We start from the raw sequence: 20,000 nt of genomic DNA, 5'->3' as shown, positions 1-20,000 counted from the left end.
AAAAATCTTCCTTATCTGATTTTTTTTCTGTCTCCTGTCTGTGGCCCCTAAAACTCTTCTGTACTTTAGTATGTAGTGTAGTAAAAAGAAAGAGTATGTGATTTGGAACGCAGGGTGAGTGTTTGTCATAACCATTTCAAACACAGCATGGATTATACTATATAGTTCATGTTACACTTCACTGAAACCTTGTCCTGATGATACATTGACAGTCTTATCTTTTTTAATATTTATTGCAGTTTTTTCAGATGTATATACACACACAAACAAGCAAACACCTGTACCGTCACAACATACAAAAAAAATTACCCCAAAAAAAAACACAAAAAAAAAAATATATTGTTTTTTAAATGCCAAAAAAACGGAACAAAAACATTTAAAAAAAAGAAGAAAAATTACAACAAAACAAAGGAAATCTATCCCTGTACGTTCTTATCTAAGTGTCTGAAGACGTATGTACTTATGTTGGACCATCGGTTCTGTTTTCTCTGCTCTCAGCCAGAGAAGATGCTCCATCTTTTTTGAAGCCGTCTTTGATTTCTCCTGAATTATCTCCAAAAAGCTCCAACACTTTCACACAAGATAACATTTAAAAGACACTCTCACTCACTCATTGTTATCCAAAACACTTTCTGTGTTCTGTGTGATTATATACACAGCCTTGGGCTCTGAAGATGGCTGTAATCAAAAGTGTTTTTTGGCTCAGTTTAAAAAGAGTTCTGTTACACTGCTGCTGTGGTGAAGTGTGTAGGGCGGTCGTTCACTGGGTTACAGGGTCGGTGGTTCGATTCCCCGTCTCCCCGCTACATATCCAAGTGTCCCTGAGCAAAGAGACACTGAACCCTAATGTTAGCTTGCACCCTGCGTGGTAGCTGCTGCTGCTATCGGTGTATGAATGTGTGTGTGAATGTGTACAAAACAATGTAAAGCGCTTTGGGTCTGTGAAAAACCAGGGAAAAGAGCTTTATAAGTGAAGACCATTTACTTCTTAAAGGTGTCTAATGTGTTGTTATTCAATATTGTTCAAAAGACGCAATCATTGAGCTTTAGAGGTATTTGGGGGCACTATGTTAACTGTTACACTCTGGTCTTCAACTAATGAATTAACAACAACCTATTTGTGGTTTGAAAAATGGTGTTATTGTCTTGTTAAATGTTGCCTTTCCATCTCTACTAAGAACAAAAAACACCTTCAATTATAATGTGACAGCTGTGAAAACGTGCCTGGCAGGATACATCTGTTTTCATGAGACTGTAAGTGATGTTTAAAAGGATATTTCTGGGCCCATTCAAACGGCAAAAAGCTGATAAGAAAAAGGGAGTGAGTGTGAGAGGGATTGCCTCATAGATAATTTCAGAGAGTATGACCCTTAGACAATGCTGTGATCTATTGAGGTTGTTACTCTTCTGACTCACTCTCCACACAGTCCAGTAGTGAAGTTATTGCCTTTTCTTTGCTTATTTTTACAGCAACAGCAACCAGTAAAGCCCCTATCTCACTGGGCTGCGACTGTTTGCGAGAAGTTGGAGACTGCATTCGCAAACGAGTCTCTAAACTGTCTCCAAACGTTCGCGGAGGTCTCAATTTCCTCGCATGAGTCGCAGAGCCGCGCAGTCTTGTCGCATGAATTTTGAACATGTTCAAAAAAAGTGGGCGACAAATCAGTCTCAAAACAGTCTCAGAGTCGTCGCAGGTGTGTCGCACGCGTCGCAAACCCTTCTCAATTTAGTCTCTGCGAGTCAGAAAGTGCGAGAAGTGTGAGACAACTTTGCGAGGGTTTGGCGACATATGAAACTAAATTGCGACTGCTTTGAGACAAAAATTAGACTGACATTCCGTTCGTGCGACACTCGCCAGACGTTCGTGAGACATAAATGCGACCTCCTGGCAAGGACATTCGCAAACGTGTCGTAAGTAGCAACTCAGTGAGACTGCAAGTGAAAATTGTCGCAAATTGGCACATTTTGTCGCAATTTTGTGTCTCCAACTGGTCGCAAACAGTCGCAGCCCAGTGAGATAGGGGCTTAAGGGTTCAAGACAATGCGATAGAGACTTATCCTTTTTCTATGTGTGTTTTTAAATGTATTTCTTTTGATATTTTTTTTCCAGAGTCTTCAGAAAGGCACCAGCAAAAACAAGGTAGTCATTTTATTATCATTATTATAATTAAAGGTGCAGTGCGTAATATGACATCATCAAGAAAGTTCTAGAAAGTTCTAGAATGCAACGCTCCCTGGGTAACCCCACCCCTTTTGAATAATAACAGAAGCTACAGTGGCCTTCAAGGACAAGAACAATTCTACATTTTAAACAATGCACCTGATGCCATTCCAACTATGACACTTTCAAGATGGCGGCACTAGGCTTTGGTCCAAAATATGCAGAAATATGGACATATACGAGACCCTTTCTAAGGGAAAAATAAATAATAATAAAAAAAAAATTCAGCTATTATGCACAAAATTAAATGTACTTATGGATATTATAATTACTTTCTACAAAATCTGCTAGGAAATAAAACACAAAATTCTACACACTGCAGCTTTAAGGCAGGGTTAAAAGGTGGAGTCAGAGATTCTCGAGCCATTCTGGAGAGAACGCCTGGTGTCAAAAATCAGTGAATATCTCCTCATGATCTGCTACATTCTTGTTTCCCTTTTAACCTGTAATTTTTTTTGGTAAAATGTTTTAATTCTTTTATTTAAATGTTGTATTTTTATCCATGTTTTAAATTTGTTCCTTTTTTTTTGTATTTGTATTCTTTATTTGATTTTAACCCTGTGAAGCACCTTGAGTGGCCCTGTGCCTGAAATGTGCTCTATAAATAAAATTGCCTTGCCTTGCCTACCTGGACTGGTGTGTGAGCGAACCCAAGCTGACTCATTCTCAACACAGTCTAGAGAAGAAGTTATTGCGTTTTTCTTTGCTTATTTTTACAGCAATAGTTCAATATTTTTTTCATTTTTAGCTTCTTGCGTCACGTTCGGGTTCAAGACAATGTGATAGAGAACATTCCTTTTACTGTGCGTGCATTTTTTAAACTTTGTATTCTATTATTATTCATTTGATTGATTTATTATTACTATTGTGTGTGTGTGTGTGTGTGTGTGTGTGTGTGTGTGTGTGTGTGTGTGTGTGTGTGTGTGTGTGCGTGTGTGTGTGTGTGTGTGTGTGTGTGTGTGTGTGATTTTAAACAAACTTGTTTTGACTATACAGAGACATTGAGAGTTCAGGGGCCGGTTTCCCAAAGCCTTCGTAGAGCCTTCTTAACGCTACGTCATTCGTAACCCCTACGTAGAGTTCCTACTTAACATTTCGCCTGTTTCCCGAAACGTTCTTTGCTACGAATCTCTTTCGTACGTCCTACGTTGGTAAGGTTGGTCTGGAGCGCCCGCAGAGCCTTCTTAGCTCTACCGTAGGGATGTTTCAGCTCTCATTTGTGTCATTTAACTAATAAATCTGACTGTATTTCATATCAAACGGACACAGCGATGACTGTATTAAATAACAAACTGTTAAAAACGATAACTGTATAGCGTACATATCACATTTAAAGTAAGCTATATATGTTAGCAGAATACCATTCACTCTGATTCACAAAGTGTTCAAACTATAAGTAGCCTACATAGTCATCTAACTGACTTGACAATCAGCATTAACTAATTGGATGCGATGTCCGTCAATATGAAAATAGGCTACTTTATACGTGATACACTACAGCCTACAGTCGGATCGTTTTAATAGTCATCGCTGTGTCCCTTTGATATGAAATACAGTCAGATTTATAAGTTTAATGACAAGTGAAGTCCCTGCGATCGCTGTGGCATCGCCAGAGATAGGCTTGGCTACTACAGACCCCCACATTTCCTTCCGTAAGCACCATGCGTAAAACGGACACGAGTGACATCCCTGTTGCGCATGGAACTGCCACAAGTCATTCATGAAGAAAATAATTGCTGGAAACAATCTTAATCTCCTCCGCTGTTTCTATATTTTTCTATAGCCTAGGCTACCTTTTTTAAATCAGTAGGCCTATAGGCTATGGTAATACGTTCGACCAAGGTTAACACTAGAACCATCGCATTGTGTTCCACACTCTGCGGAGCTGTCAGTGAGCCGGCTCAGCTGACAGCTCCGCAGTGTGCGTCGGATTCTCCGCCTCAAAACTTGAATAATCAATTAAAGCTTACCTTAAAATAAGTGTGCCATGTTACTGTTTATTGTATTTAGGATTTTAGCTCATTTGGACGCTGTTTGGGCCGTCTGTTTTTATTGATATAGGCCATTGGCGATATTCTACTTTCAGTTTCCTTACTGACCCACCACGAAACGTGATTATTGTTCTTAAAGATACTTAGATTATAAAGCAAGAGGTGTTAAATAAATGTTTCGGCTTAGAAGGATTTCTAGTAATCTTTTATTCGCAAAGACTTGTCATGCAGCTTTGCATGAAATAAGCAGGAAATGGAAAATTGAACTCTGAGCCATCGATTTCAGCACTGGACAGCGCCCTGTACGAGCCACGTAGGGACTGTTTCTTAAGAAGACTCCTAAGAGACCGTTCGGGAACCACGACTACAGAGGTAAACAACTTTGGTAAGTCATAACGTAGGAGTCTTCGTAGCGCGCTAAGAGATGACGTTATCGGGAAACCGGCCCCAGAAAGGCACCAGCAAAACAAGTGTTTTATTATTATTATTATTAAGGCAGGGTTAAAGGTGGAGTCAGTGATTCTGGAGAACGCTTGTTTTGACAACAAGCGTTCTCCAGAATCACTGACTCCACCTTTAAGGCATGTTTAAGGTTTAAGGTTAGTGGGTAAAGCAGTGTGTGTGTGTGTGTGTGTGTGTGTGTGTGTGTGTGTGTGTGTGTGTGTGTGTGTGTGTGTGTGTGTGTGTGTGTGTGTGTGTGTGTGTGTGTGTGTGTGCATCTGTGTTAGCCTATCCATGTGTGTGTGTGTGTGTGTGTGTGTGTGTGTGTGTGCAAAACTGTCCATGTGTGTGTCTTTCTATGTGTGTGAGAGCCTGTCTATTCCCCTCACTTTTCCCCATTAGCACAGGCCTGCATAGAAGCCGTTCCAATCGGTCTGAATCCACTGAAGGCTCCATGGGGCTTGGGGTACATCTCCCTGATTCTCCCCACGCAGCAGAGGGGGATGACGGGGTGGGAGTCGCCGGTAGGGACCCCAAACCTCCAGGAAATGTACTGTCTGTAGGCGCAGTGTCGCAGTGCAGAGGTCTAGAATAAATGAATGAATATATTTAATTTCAGACATATCAAAATAATATAAAACATAAAAAAAAAAAAAAAAAAAATTGGTCAGACATTTTTTAATTAAAACAAAACAAATCAAGAAAAATTAAAAATAAATCATTCAAATTAGTTCACAAATAAGAAAAATAAAAAGAATGTCTGCGTTCTGAATCTCATACTTTTTCATTTTTCTATTCTACATACTACAGCTGATCATAAAAATAATCTAGTTAGGATGCAGTGTGCTACACTTGGGACATACTTTTACTTATTTATTTCATCATTACATTGCGCCTTGATCTTGCCTCTTGCTTTTATATCCGTCGCATCCCCGTTTGTTTTCATATGGAGGCTTCGTCGATGTTACGTCACTTCCGGGGCGCACTGGATTGTGGGTCAGAATCGCCCAAATAGGATGCTGACTTCAACACTATAAAAATCTCGACCGGATGTAGTTTAACATCCGGGTATTTTTAAGCACACTAAATCTGACCACAAGAATCAGGACATCCTAAATCTTTTTCTAGTCTACCATACTAAATAGCAGAAAGTACGGGGGATTGGAACGCAGGGTAGTATAATGAAAAAAAGTCTTGCTTCTTAGGCAAGGCAAGGCAAGTTTATTTCTATAGCACAATTCAGACACAAGGCCATTCAAAGTGCTTTACAGGGGGCATGGAATACATCAAGATTAAAGCAGGGGTATATGATTCCTGATTGGTCAAAGTGAACATGAGCGGTACACTTTGACCAATCAGAGCGAGGCTCCGATTCAAAAAAATAAAATAAAATCAGATTCTCTGTTCTTATTGGCTGTTGGGAGACTGTCCATTCACTTTGGCACTGACATTGTAGGTGTAGAGCGTGTCAGGGAGGGACCATAGGGGAGGGAGGGACCAAAGAGAACAAGTGGAGCGGTTGAGGTATTTGGATTCAAATCTCTAACCCAACTGCTATTTTTCTCCCTAAATCATATAAACCCCAGCTTTAAAGGTGCAGTGTGTAATATGACATCATCAAGAAAGTTCTACAAAGTTCTAGAATGCAACGCTCCCTGGGTAACCCCAACCCTTTTGAATAATGACAGAAGCTACAGTGGCCTTCAAGGACAAGAACAATTCTAAATTTTAAACAATGCACCTGATGACATTCCAACTATGACACTTTCAAGATGGCGGCACTAGGCCTTGGTCCAAAATATGCAGAAATATGGACATATATGAGACCCTTTCTAAAGGAAAAAAAATATATAAAAAAAGAATGTTTCAGCTATTATGCACTAAATTAAATGTACTTATGGATATTATAATTACTTTCTACAAAATCTGCTAGGAAATAAAACCCAAAATTCTACACACTGCAGGTTTAAGAATAAACATTAGAAAATGTAGCGAATGTAAAAATATGATTAAACATGTCTTACATCTGGCGTAGTGAAAGGGTCGCGGTAAAGCAGCACAGCCTCCAACAGAGCGCGACTCAGCACCAGCTCTTCAAACACGGACGATGAGGTAATGCACGCTCCATCACTATGCCGACAGCACAGCTCCTCGTGTGGCAGGGTGGAGGTATTGCAGTGGCAGCGCTCACACTTACACCAGGACGGAGAGGGAGGTTTGGGGTTCGAATCCGAGGGTGTGTGGGCGTCAGAGGGGGAAGGGGAAGGGGACATTGGTTGTAGTAGAGAGAGGGCGGCTTTTAGGTGTCCTATGTTCTCCTATTGGGATGAGAATATATCATTGAAATAATTTTTCATATATTTATTTTTCTTACATTTTCTATAATACTGCTTCCAAAACTGATCTCCAGCCATTTAAAGGTGGAGTCAGTGATTCTGGAGAACGCTTGTTGTTAAAATCACTTATTTTTGTTAAAATCACTAAAATCAGTGAATATCTCCCTCACGATCCGATACCTGTCTGTACTGTGTGTGCGCTGAAACAAAACAACTCCAGTGTTAATACACAGCCTAGGCTCTGTAAACGGACATATTGCTAGTTACGGTGGGTCTCCCTTTCGTCTACATACCCTTTGTTTACATGCCAGTTTACAGAGCCTAGGCTGTCTATTAACACTGGATTATTTATTTCAGTACACACACAGTATGTACAAGTGGCGGATCGTGAGGAGATATTCACTGATTTTGACAAAAAGTGATTTTGATTTCGACAATAAGCGTTCTCCAGAATCACTGACTACACCTTTAAGTGTTTCATTGGTAAAAAGTGAGTGAGAGATAAAAAAAAAAAAAAAAAGGTAAATCAAATCAAATCAAATCAGTTTTATTTGTATAGCCTAATATCACAAATAGACATTTGCCTCAGTGGGCTTTACATTCCATACAATATGATACAATATGACACCCTGCCCTTACACCCTTAGCTCGGCTGAGAAAAAACTCCCAGTAAAAAAAACTTTACCGGGATTTTTAAAAATTTAGAAATCTCAGGGAGAGTCGACAGAGTAAGGGATCCCTCTCCCAGGACGGACATACTGCAATAGATGTCAGGGTAAATCTACCTGTCGTGGCTGCACAGACTTGGGTTTGATGGTTTGTAAACTTTTCTTCAATGATCTTTTCACCAGTCGAAGGTTTCTGTCGTCCACGTAGGAAACACAGAGGATGCACTGTAACGACATATTTAGAGGTCAGAATCCTATGACAGCGATTTGAAAGGTTGTTAAACCTGCAGTGTGTAGAATTTTGGGTTTTATTTCCTAGCAGATTTTGTAGAAAATAATTATAATAATAATAATAATTTTTTTGAATTATCATTTTTTTCCTTAGAAAGGGTCTCATATACAGTATGTCCATATTTCTCCATACTTTGGACCAAGGCCTTGTCACCGCCATTTTGGAAGTGTCATAGTTGGAATGTCATCAGGTGCATTGTTTAAAATTTAGAATTGTTCTTGTCCTTGAAGGCCACTGTAGCTTCTGTTATTATTTGAAAGGGTTGGGGTTACAGGGAGCGTTGCATTCTAGAACTTTCTAGAACTTACTTGATGATGTCATATTACACACTGCACCTTTAAGTATTCAAATACAAGTTAAAGCTGGGGTATATGATTTCTGATTGGTCAAAGTTAACATGAGCTGTACACTTTGACCAATCAGAGCGAGGCTCCGATTCTCTGTTCTTATTGGCTGTTGGGACTGTTCATTCACTTTGGCACGACTTTGTTGGTGTAGAGCGTGTCAGGGAGGGACCATAGGGGAGGGACCAAAGAGAACAAGTGGAGCGGTTGAGGTATTTGGATTCGAATCTCTAACCCAACTGCCATTTTCTCCCCAAATCCTCCACCCCAGCTTTAATTACAATATTGTTTTATTCATTGAACATCATTGTAAGTAAACACAATGATGATGTATGAAAGATATTTTTTAAGTTTGAATTGAAATGGAATTTAAAAAAGCATTTAAGAATCGCCACGTCAACCACATCAAAGCGTTTCATCACCTTCTGTGTGTCTTGCAGCGCCTCCACTTTCCTCTCAGAGTAGTTCTGACCCACTTCAGCCGAGTAACAACTGGTCCCTATCAGCCAGTCCAGTAACATGGTGGTCTGCAGGGGGCACACACACACACACACACACACACAGACAGACAGACAGACAGACAGACAGACAGACAGACAGACAGACAGACAGACAGACAGACAGACAGACAGACAGACACACACACACAAATTCTAGATGTCAACGCTCCCTTCCTAGCCCCTCATTTATAGAAGCTACGGTGGCCTTCAAGGACAAGAAGCTATAGTTACTAAAGATGGCATCATCCACCACTGCCTCAAGTCTTTCCTACAATATCAAGTGATGAGGTGAAGATGTATTTAGTTATTTATTCTATAGTACTTCTTCTTCTTCTTGGTCTTCCAACAGGTGCATTTCCCCAGGACGCCCACTATATATAAAAACACGTAAGGTCGTTAAAGTGGACATGAAACATTCAAACAACTGAGGGTCATTTGATTAATGTATTTTGACTCTAATCAACAAACACACAACGAAAACGAAAAATATCAAATTTTTAAAGAAAAAGTTTGTCTGTTCTGTGCTACTGTAGAAACATGGCGGTGCAACATGGCGGCCTCAGCGCCCCGCTCCTATGTAGATATAAAAGGCTCATTCTAAGCTCATACAAAATTGTTATTTTCAAGCAATTATACACTTATTAAAACATACTTTTGAATACTATATTACATTCACAACAAGTCTGTTCTGAAAAACCCCACTATACATTCTACCCACCAGAGCGTAGTACGACACTGTTGATCCGATGTAGATGATCAACTGGATGAAGCTGAATTTTCCCGCCTGAAAAACATCAAGATGTCAGTTGTCAGGAGTTTGAACCACAATTATACACTGTAACATTTGATAATAATAATAATAATAATAATAATAATAATAATAATAATAATAATAATAATAATAATAATAATAATAATAATAATAATAACAATAATAATAATAATAATAATAATAATAATAATAATAATAATAATAATAATAATAATAATAATAATAATAATAATAATAATTCGACCTTACTTCAAAGAAATCAAAAAATGATTGCCTTGAAAAAGCTAAGTAAATATAACTATTCGTCTTAAAGCTGGGGTGGGTAACTTTTTCACTGTAATATTTGGCAAGGATGTCATATAAGCCATTCAGCTGTATGTAGGTGAAGTGGTCTGAGAATATCTACTCATCACTTTGCTCTCCCCTGCCTCTGTGTGCCGCCCCCAAAAATTGCCATCGCTCATGTACACTTTGACCAATCAGAGCGAGGCTCCGATTCTCCGTTCTTATTGGCTGTTGGGACTGTCCATTCACTTTGGCACCGACGTTGTTGGTGTAGAGCGTGTCAGGGAGGGACCATAGGGGGAGGGACCAAAGAGAACAAGTGGAGCGGTTGAAGTATTTGGATTCGAATCTCTATCCCAACTGCCATTTTCTCCCCAAATCCTCCACCCCAGCTTAAATATCTTCTTGCTTAGTTTGATTTATTTTAGCTAAAACAGTACAGTAATATTCAGAGAAAAATTATCTGTATATCGTAAACTTACTGTAAGTCAGAAATGTAGACGACAATAACTTCTAAGATTACAAAAGTTATAAAGAAGGTTTTTCCGTCTCTTCAAAGTAACACTGCTGCTTATTGTGATGTATTTATATTAAACATAACTCAGTTTAATAAAGAAAGAGAGGAAAAATTGATCTGTTCATCTTTATGTCCGTGCAGTAATGTTCTCTGACAAGCTGAACTTATCCTCAGGCTAACTCGTGAACTGTCCAATAAAACAACGATTTACGAAACGCTCACCAAACCACAGTTTATTCTGGGCTTAAATCACGAGTTCAGTTTCCGTTTTATTACTGCTTAATGATCTGACTGAAAGTAGGTCATCCACCGCAGGCAATAGGCAGTACACAGCAAGAGATATGGTCTGACCAACAACAAAATACAATAGATTGACCATTTAATCACAGAGAATATACGAGTTTTATCTTTTTAAGAAATAAAATGATAATAAAAAGACAGAGCCAGTAATAAAAAATAAAAATAAATGAAATACAGCGATAAATATATGTGAAAGAAACTCACAAATTACAAGAAAAACTGTTTTCCTGTTGGTAATTTGAGTTTAAATGTATTTATTTATTTTATAGATAAAGATTGTTTTTTTCTCCCCGGGTTCCAATTTTATTATTATTATATTACAATTAGTTTGCCTTTTATGTCCCTATATAATAAACCATTGTTTAAAATAGGGAATAAAGGGGGGGCCCTTAGCTCAGCAGCGGACCCGGGTTCGATTCCAGCCCGCGGTCGTTCTCTGCATGTCACTCCCCTCTCTGCCCCATTTCAACTCTGTCTCTACACTATCAATAAAGCATAAAAATGCCAAAAAAATATCTTTAAAATTGGGAATACAATGTGAAAAGACAACCAACACCCACCTGTCCATAGACCATAACATCAAACCGGATCCCAAAAGCTTTGTAGAGAGTGCGCTCCTCCACTCCGTTCACTGTGCTGTACTTTGCATATCTGACAATCGGACAGGAGATATTATGAATTATAATAACAGCATAAAGAAGCTTTATTTACAATAGGTTGTTGGATAAGGTGTGTGTGAGTGAGTGAGTGAGTGAGTGAGTGAGTGAGTGAGTGAGTGAGTGAGTGAGTGAGTGAGTGAGTGAGTGAGTGAGTGAGTGAGTGAGTGAGTGAGTGAGTGAGTGAGTGAGTGAGCGAGTGAGCGAGTCAGTGTGTGTGTGTGTGTGTTTGTGGATGTGTGTGTGTGTTTGAATGTGTATTTGTGTGTATGACTGAGTGAGTGAGTGAGTGAGTGAGTGAGTGAGTGAGTGAGTGAGTGAGTGAGTGAGTGAGTGAGTGAGTGAGTGAGTGAGTGAGTGAGTGAGTGAGTGAGTGAGTGAGTGTCTGTCTGTCTGTCTGTCTGTCTGTCTGTCTGTCTGTCTGTCTGTCTGTCTGTCTGTCTGTCTGTCTGTCTGTCTGTCTGTCTGTCTGTCTGTCTGTCTGTCTGTCTGTCTGTGCGTGCGAAGCCAGTTGTATTCAGCTCAGTTCCTCTGTGTCTAGTTATGTAAACTGCATATTTGACTCTTCTTCAACAGAAGCTGGTGTGTGTATTTCTCTAGTTATAAATAGTGTCAGACTGATATACTAACATCACACACACACACACACACACACACACACACACACACACACACACACACGAGCCATCCATTGTCCTTACTCAACCATGGCTACACAACAACACAGCAAATTATGGTTCAATGTGTGTTTCCATACCAACAGAATGTACACAAACAAACACAGAAGCCTGTACTATTGTTTGTGTAATAGTGGAGTCAATTTATGGACATAAAAAAGAGACAATAATCTGTCATACAGTAATACAGTCAAGTGTTAGGGCAAGGGTGATTTTACATTATGCACTTGTCTGTGTGTGTGTGTGTGTGTGTGTGTGTGTGTGTGTGAGTGACTGACTGACTGACTGACTGACTGACTGACTGACTGACTGACTGACTGACTGAGAGTGTGTGAGTGAGTGAGTGAGTGAGCGTGTATGTGTGTGTGAGTGCGTGTGTGTGTGTGTGTGTGAGTTAGTGAGTGAGTGAGTGAGTGAGTGACTGACTGACTGACTGACTGACTGACTGACTGACTGACTGACTGTGAGTGTGTGAGTGAGTGAGTGAGTGAGTGAGTGAGAGAGTGCGTGCGTGCGTGCGTGCATGCGTGTATGTGTGTGTGTGTGTGAGTGAGTGACTGAGTGTGTGTGTGAGTGAGTGTGTGTGTGTGTGTGAGTGACTGAGTGTGTGAGTGAGTGTGTGTGTGTGTGTGAGTGACTGAGTGTGTGAGTGAGTGTGTGTGTGTGTGTGTGTGTGTACTGTATATGCTTTTTTGTGAGTGCGTAACACCTGAAGTTGAGTCCTGGATAGAGGGTCTTGTTGCTCTCCTTCTCGTCCAGTCGTCTGAAGGCGTAGCTGGGCAGACATCGCTCCATGAAGCGGTCCAGGTTACAGTCCCATCTGATCAGAATGCCTATCACGCCCCCCTGTGGACAAACCAAACCCTTAAAACCTCACTAACACACATTTACTTCCAGCCTTGGGGTAACCTGAGCGCAACATAACGCTAACCATTTTTTTTATTTTTAGACAGGTGTTAATAACAATTGCACGAGAGCTAGCAAGTAGCTCATTTGTATCTATAGTTCTCAGGCAGCCAGATACAATATCAGAGAATAAGTTATACTCTGCTCCCCTTTTCCCAAACTCACATAAGATCCAGCCCAAAAACAAAATACTTATTAAAAAAAAAAAGGTAGATTGACTTTACAGGACAAAATGTACCTAACTTCTATTCCTATGTTATCATTGCTGTGTTTCCACTTTAACCCACACAGGCTGGAGAAAGTTTTGTGTGGCAAGGCTTCCTCTTTTTTTGTTGTTTCATTTCAACTTATTGAGGACAGGAAAAGGTCGACTAAGGGGAAGTCAGAGCCCCTGTTAACGCAAATACATAAAATCCTTAATACTGTAGGGGAGTTCGTTGCATGGTTGAAATTTTGAAAATAAATTAGATTTTTTGATATCATATATTGATTTTAACTATTTGAGGCCAGGTTTATAGAGGCTTCAAGAACCTGGTCTAGAATTGTTCTTGCATACTTTTTTTTAAAGATATTTTTTTTTGCATTTTCAAGGCTTTGAAATGAAATGGGTAGACAGAGAGGGGAATGACATTTCAGAGAACGACCCGGGCTGGATTCTAACCCGGGTCTGCTGTGAAGAGGACTGAGACTCTATGGAGAGGGATTTTGTATGTCAGAATCTGGCAAATTGACATGATGGACTCAGGGGCTTATGTTGTGCAATGTGCGTTATCCCTTTTTAAAAAATTAAATTAAAAAATGTCTCCACCTCCACGGCCATGTCTTTGAACTTCTCCCCGCTGTCCCTCACTACGTCTCCCAGCCTGAAGATGGGACACAGCGGGTCTCTGCTCCTCTGACAGCTGCTCAGGTACGAGCCGCTCATAGACGGCAGGATGTTCCTTCTGCAAAACAAACATACTCTATAATAGTATATTCTCCTAAGACACCAGCATTTCATTTTTGTCCTATAAATCCTATTAGGGGCACATTAGCCTGAAACTAAATATAATCAAATTCAATCCAATTGAACAATAAAGAGGACATTCTGTGATTTCTAGAGACGCCACCATTGTGGGGATGTTGGTTACAGAGCACCTGAACTTTCTTTACAGATTAAATTTTTTTTGACAAAGTGGGATGATAATTATGATTTTTTTTGTTTATTGAAGGTCATGTTTCTGTTGCGTACATGCTAATAATCGCATTGTTCGTTATATGTGTGTATATATATATATATATATATATATATATATATATATATATATATATATATATATATATATATATATATACACACAATAACTCTTAAAGACCATTTAGAAAACATTTAAGAAATGTAGAGTAAGTTTAACACTTAAGAAATTCAGCTTTTATTCTACGTCATTTTATTTTCTGTACAACCCTTTCAGCTTTCCTTTACGTTTTGAAGATATCTTCAATCAAATAGAACGCAGCTCTTCCTATATGATAACTGTGAGTGAGTGAGTGAGTGAGTGAGTGAGTGAGTGAGTGAGTGAGTGAGTGAGTGAGTGAGTGAGTGAGTGAGTGAGTGAGTGAGTGAGTGAGTGAGTGAGTGAGTGAGTGAGTGAGTGAGTGAGTGAGTGAGTGAGTGAGTGAGTGAGTGAGTGAGTGAGTGAGTGAGTGAGTGCGTGAGTGAGTGAGTGAGTGAGTGAGTGAGTGAGTGCGTGCGTGAGTGAGTGAGTGAGTGAGTGAGTGAGTGAGTGCGTGCGTGCGTGCGTGAGTGAGTGAGTGAGTGAGTGAGTGAGTGCGTGCGTGCGTGCGTGCGTGCGTGCGTGAGTGAGTGAGTGAGTGAGTGTGTGAGTAAGTGAGTGTGTGTGCGTGTCTGCGTGCGTGCGTGCGTGTGTGCTTGTGTGTGTGTAGTGTATTTAATGCTGGATTGTCCTTGAACAAAACAAAAAAGTGAAAAAGTCTTTCTCTCTCTGCAGCTGCACGACCTCAGAACATTGATAACATTCACATTAATAATCAGATAGATTTGTAATCTTGGGAATTCTAGTTCCTGCCCAAACAGCTGTGTCTCAGTTATGAATCATACCCTGAGTTCCGAATCGCATACTCTTTCTTTTGTCTATTCTACATACTACATCCGAGGATAAAAATAATCTAGTTAGGATGCAGTAGGCATACTATTGGGACATACTTTACTCTTTTATTTCATCATAACATTGCGCCTTGATCTTGCCTCTTGTTTTTATATCCGTCGCATCCCCGTTTGTTTTCATATGGAGGCTTCGTCGATGTGACGTCACTTCACGTGCGCACCGGATTGTGGGTCAGAATCGCCCAAATAGGATGCAGTTTTCAACACTAACAATCTTGGCCGCATGAAGTAGGACATCCGGGTACTTCTAACCATCCTAAATCTGGCCACAAGAATCGGGACATCCTAAATCTTTTTTGTACATACTATATAGTAGAAAGTATAGTAAATATCCCACTAATTTCAATAGCCTTTTGGAGTATTTGTCTTTATTCTCTACATAATGAAAAATAAATCTTCCTTATCTGATTTTTTTTTCTCTCCTGTGGCTCTAAAACTCTTCTGTACTTTAGTATGTAGTGTAGTGAAAAAGAAAGAGTATGTGATTTGGAACGCAGGGTGAGTTATAGTTTTCTCACCGGATGAAGTTGAATGCGGGGAATCGGATGTTGTTCTTGATGAGGACAGTGAAGTTCTCAGCTGCTGCTAACAAAGCCGGTCTGAAAACAGGGAGAATTATAATCCTTAAGACACTGGAGACACATACGGTTTGTTTTAGTGACAGAGACACAGACTGAAGTTTACATCACATATACAGCTCCGGAAAATATTAAGAGACCAGTCCGGATTTTTCTTAAATCTTCATCTCTAGATTACTTATTGAAAATGCTCTTTAATGACAAAACATTTATTGGAATTTGGTAGAAATGTTGTCAGTAGTTTATAGAATAAAACCATAATGTTCATTCTACTCAAACATATGTCTATAAATAGTCAAACGAGAGACACTGAACATTTGGAGTGATCTCTTCATGTTTTCTAGAGCTGTGCGTACAACTTAACCACACTCAAACTGTGTGTCGCAAAAGAAAACTGAAAATGTACTTTTTTACTTTATTAGACATGTATTTAGTCATTTTTATTGAAAAAATATCATAAAAATAACATTTTTGTTATTTGCTTCTTTTATTCGCTTTTAAATGTTTTATAATGTGTGTTATGTATTCTAATCTTGCCCCTGTAAAGTACTTTGAATGGCCTTGTGTCTGAATTGTGCTATAGAAATAAACTTGCCTTGCCTTAAAAAGGAGAAGGAAATCATGGTGGAGACAAAGTGGATCTTTATAGCCTAAGTAAAATACATTTATTATTTTTATCAAACTCTATTCGTATTGCAAGTATTGGGACATCCTAAAACTATTTCTGGCACATTAAATAGCCGGGAAATATTAAAAAGTTTTTTTGTTTTATCCCGTTACAGGGTTTTTACTGGGAGTTTTTTCTCAGCCGAGCTAAGGTTTCTAAGGGCAGAGGGTGTCATACTGCATAGAATGTAACACTGAGGCAAATGTCTATTTGTGATATTGGGCTACACAAACAAAACTGATTTGATTTGATTTGGTTTCACACTGTACTATGATCACTCCTAAATGAGATATCACAATATTATCAACATACAGTTTTCACTTAGGGGTATACTCACTTTTGTTGCCAGCAGTTTAGACATTAATGGCTGTGTGTTGAGTTATTTTGAGGGGACAGTAAATGTACACTATTATATAAGCTGTACACTGACTACTTTACATTGTATCAAAGTGTCATTTCTTCAGTGTTGTCCCATGGAAAGATATAATGAAATATTTGAAGAAATGTGAGAAGGGTGTACGCACTTTTGTGAGATACTGTATAAGCGTTTACCTGGGTGGTTTGGTCTTGGCTTCTATCGGACACCACGCAGACACTTCACAGGTTTTCCTCAATAAGTCAAACTTCAAACACGTCCCTGTCTGAATCCCTGCAGGAGGAAAAACAGACAGAAGGACGTAAGGAAGTGGATTTGTCTTTTTTTTTTTTTTTTATGCTTCATCGATTTTTTTGGGAAGCGAACATTCAATTACATTTTTTTTCCCCCAAACATCCAATTTTTTTTTTTTTTTTTTTTTTTTTTTTTCACTAAAATTTCATTGTTATTGTTTATTTTTTTGGGCGAACATTCCATTTTTTTTGCGCAGACATTCGAAAAAAAGTCAAAAAGACAAAGACAGACAAACAGGAACAAGATCAATCCAGACAGAATGACAGAGCAGTGTAAGCATTTAAACTTGTAAATCAAGTTTGAAAAGTTATAGGTTTTTTTTTTTACGGTGTCATCTTAACGGTCGCCCAAATCCTTTATTTAGCCCTGAGGTGAGAGTATTGGATCGAGAACTTGAATTCAAATTGATCAGCTAACATTTGAATTGTTGATATTTGAATCTGAATCAGTTAATATTCGAAAAGCCATATTCATATTCAAGTTCTAGTGACACATATCTCTGGCCATATGCTACTACACTGAAGCTGCAACTGCAACACACTAATGATAAATTCCTCCGATACTTGTGAACACAGTTGTCAGCTGGTAGGACTACAGGAGAATAGTGAAATAAATAGCTCCCGTATCACCATTATGGCTCAATTAAATCACTCACCCTTATAAATATAACCGGGTAGTTAAAAACACTTTCTACTGAACTCTACCTGTAACTGTTCTAATTAGGCTTTATTGTACTTTCACTTTTATTATTTGTGTGTGTGTGTGTGTGTGAGTGAGTGAGTGAGTGAGTGAGTGAGTGAGTGAGTGAGTGAGTGAGTGAGTGAGTGAGTGAGTGAGTGAGTGAGTGAGTGAGTGAGTGAGTGAGTGAGTGAGTGAGTGAGTGAGTGCGTGCGTGCGTGCGTCTGTCTGTCTGTCTGTCTGTCTGTGTAAATGCAAAGGATAAGTCACACTGTACCGTGGCTGAGAGGATCCCAGGCTCCTTTCTCACAGTCTTTGTCAGTTCGACACAATCTTCCTATGAGTGGAACCTGCAATATAAACACTGCTGACAAATTAGAATGGTTTGCTAACATCGTACTATTAGCAGCACCTGTAACACTGCTGTATTGATAATATTAGAGAAATTACTGCAGATTAAATTACTTAAAAAGGTGCTACGAGGAACTTTCAGTGTGTGTTAATTCTAGCGCCACCCTCTGGACAAAAGCGGTAGTGTTTTTACTACGCCAGCTGTTGTTCCTGGGTGAGTGTATACACATGACAAAGGCATTAAGAAAAACTATATAAAAACAGCATTCTTTGCACTGATGGTCTCGTTTGCTGTTACATGTAATTTATGATCATCAGAGGAAAAATTAGACTGTTTCAGAAATATTTAAACGTTCCTCGTAGCACCTTTAAACTGTTACTAAACATGATGAAAAATAATAAAAACAGTGATGTAGCACCTCGGCACATTTCCCCTGCTTCTGATTCTTCGTCACAATCACGTTGGTCACCACGAAGAAGGAGTTCTTGTCCTGGAAAACAATTATAAAAGTTTTTTTTTTTAATTTGATTTTCTCCTGGAACAATTTACAGCAGCAAATTATACTAAATAACTTCATATCCTTTAACCAATTTAAACAAACTATCTTAAATCTGCCAAACTCTACCTGTAACTGTTTTAATTAGGCTATATTGTACTTTCACCCATTTCATTTTAATTGCTGCCACTCTTCACCACTGTGTAAATGTTTCAATAGTTTTTTCTCTTCACCTGTTGTTGTGTATTTAATGTATTTGCATTGAATATTGTTTATGTATTGTTGTTTTTCCTTTGAATTTGTTTGATCCCGACGTCATTGTAAATGAGGGTCACCCCTCAATTGGTCTCTCGAGGATAAATAAAAGTTAAATGAAAAAAAATTAAAAAAAATGTATTTAGGATCGCCATTAGCAACACACCACAGTGAAAACTAGACATTTGAACATAAACAAGATCCAACAGACAATCAGGCCATTGGCATTAAGTCAAACAAAATAAGACAACAATAATAAACAACAATACGATGAAGAAAAACATCAGAATGGATTTCAAACAAAAATTACAAATAACTTTTAGAATAAACTAAATTTTTTTTTTTTTTTTTTAGATCTACAGCAACTCTCAGCTCTTTGAAATGTAATCTTAAAACTGAAGGCAATTACTTTTAATATTCAACCATTTCCTGTTTTCACTTTTTGTTTTCATTTGCCATCGGTGTATGAGTGTGTGTATGAATGGGTGAATGTGGTAAGATATCTAAAGCGCTTTGGGGCTGAGAAAATCGGCTAGAAGGCGCTATATAAGACAAGTCCATTTACCATTTAAAAAGGTATGTGCCCTGAGACTCAAGAATTTGATAAAGACTTCTGCTGTAATTATTTTGCATATGTCAAAACTAACAATCTTAAATCTTATGGCTGACCTGAGGAACATTTAGAGAGATCTTTAGATTGTTTGCCATCAAATATCAAGATTCATTAATTTTTTTTTCTTATTTCTTGTCTGTTGTTGCTTTGTGTGTTTGCTTGTTGTTAAAAAAAATCAAATAAAAAGAATTATACAAAAAAAAGAGACAGACAGACAGACAGACAGACAGACAGATAGACAGATAGACGGATAGACGGACAGACGGACAGACGGACAGACGGACAGATGGACAGATAGATAGATAGACAGACAGACAGACAGACAGACAGACAGACAGACAGACAGACAGACAGACAGACAGATAGATAGATAGATAGATAGATAGACAGACAGACAGACAGATAGACAGATAGACAGATAGACAGATAGATTTTAAATTCTCGTCTTCACCAAACATAATGTTAACCCCTGAGTCCAGAGCTCCATACCTGCGAGGGCCCGCTGTAGTCCACCCCGTCCCAGACCACGTCCCCGACCCCGGGCAGCTGCGTGTGGGCCACACCCTTCACCTTGGAGGTCACCGAACTCACCACCAGGTCGAACTCCTGGTACTTCCTGTT

The 20,000-nt window shown here is 39.0% G+C and overlaps 1 protein-coding gene across 1 annotated transcript in view; it reads right to left on the bottom strand.

Moving 5' to 3' along the window:
• Nucleotides 1–5,038: 5,038 nt before the first annotated feature.
• Nucleotides 5,039–20,000, bottom strand: part of p2rx7 (purinergic receptor P2X, ligand-gated ion channel, 7) — a gene marked incomplete at its 3' end in the record, with an annotated part of 17,196 nt that continues 2,234 nt past the window's right edge. The window contains exons 2-14 of the mRNA XM_080036183.1: nucleotides 19,869–20,000; nucleotides 18,434–18,505; nucleotides 17,941–18,013; nucleotides 16,868–16,964; nucleotides 15,589–15,669; nucleotides 13,715–13,850; nucleotides 12,710–12,846; nucleotides 11,228–11,318; nucleotides 9,512–9,577; nucleotides 8,716–8,820; nucleotides 7,775–7,882; nucleotides 6,678–6,971; nucleotides 5,039–5,239 (exon numbers count right to left, since the gene is read on the bottom strand). The exon at nucleotides 19,869–20,000 is cut by the window's right edge and continues 16 nt beyond it. Of these exons, the coding sequence (XP_079892309.1) occupies nucleotides 5,039–5,239; nucleotides 6,678–6,971; nucleotides 7,775–7,882; nucleotides 8,716–8,820; nucleotides 9,512–9,577; nucleotides 11,228–11,318; nucleotides 12,710–12,846; nucleotides 13,715–13,850; nucleotides 15,589–15,669; nucleotides 16,868–16,964; nucleotides 17,941–18,013; nucleotides 18,434–18,505; nucleotides 19,869–20,000 (1,593 nt within the window). The remainder of the gene's footprint in view (nucleotides 5,240–6,677; nucleotides 6,972–7,774; nucleotides 7,883–8,715; nucleotides 8,821–9,511; nucleotides 9,578–11,227; nucleotides 11,319–12,709; nucleotides 12,847–13,714; nucleotides 13,851–15,588; nucleotides 15,670–16,867; nucleotides 16,965–17,940; nucleotides 18,014–18,433; nucleotides 18,506–19,868) is intronic.

This window comes from Ammodytes marinus (assembly GCF_949987685.1).
Source record: "Ammodytes marinus genome assembly, chromosome: 2".
NCBI lineage: Eukaryota > Metazoa > Chordata > Actinopteri > Uranoscopiformes > Ammodytidae > Ammodytes > Ammodytes marinus.
The sequence above is the reverse complement of the archived record's forward strand: the minus strand, read 5'-3'. Positions and strand labels throughout refer to the sequence as shown.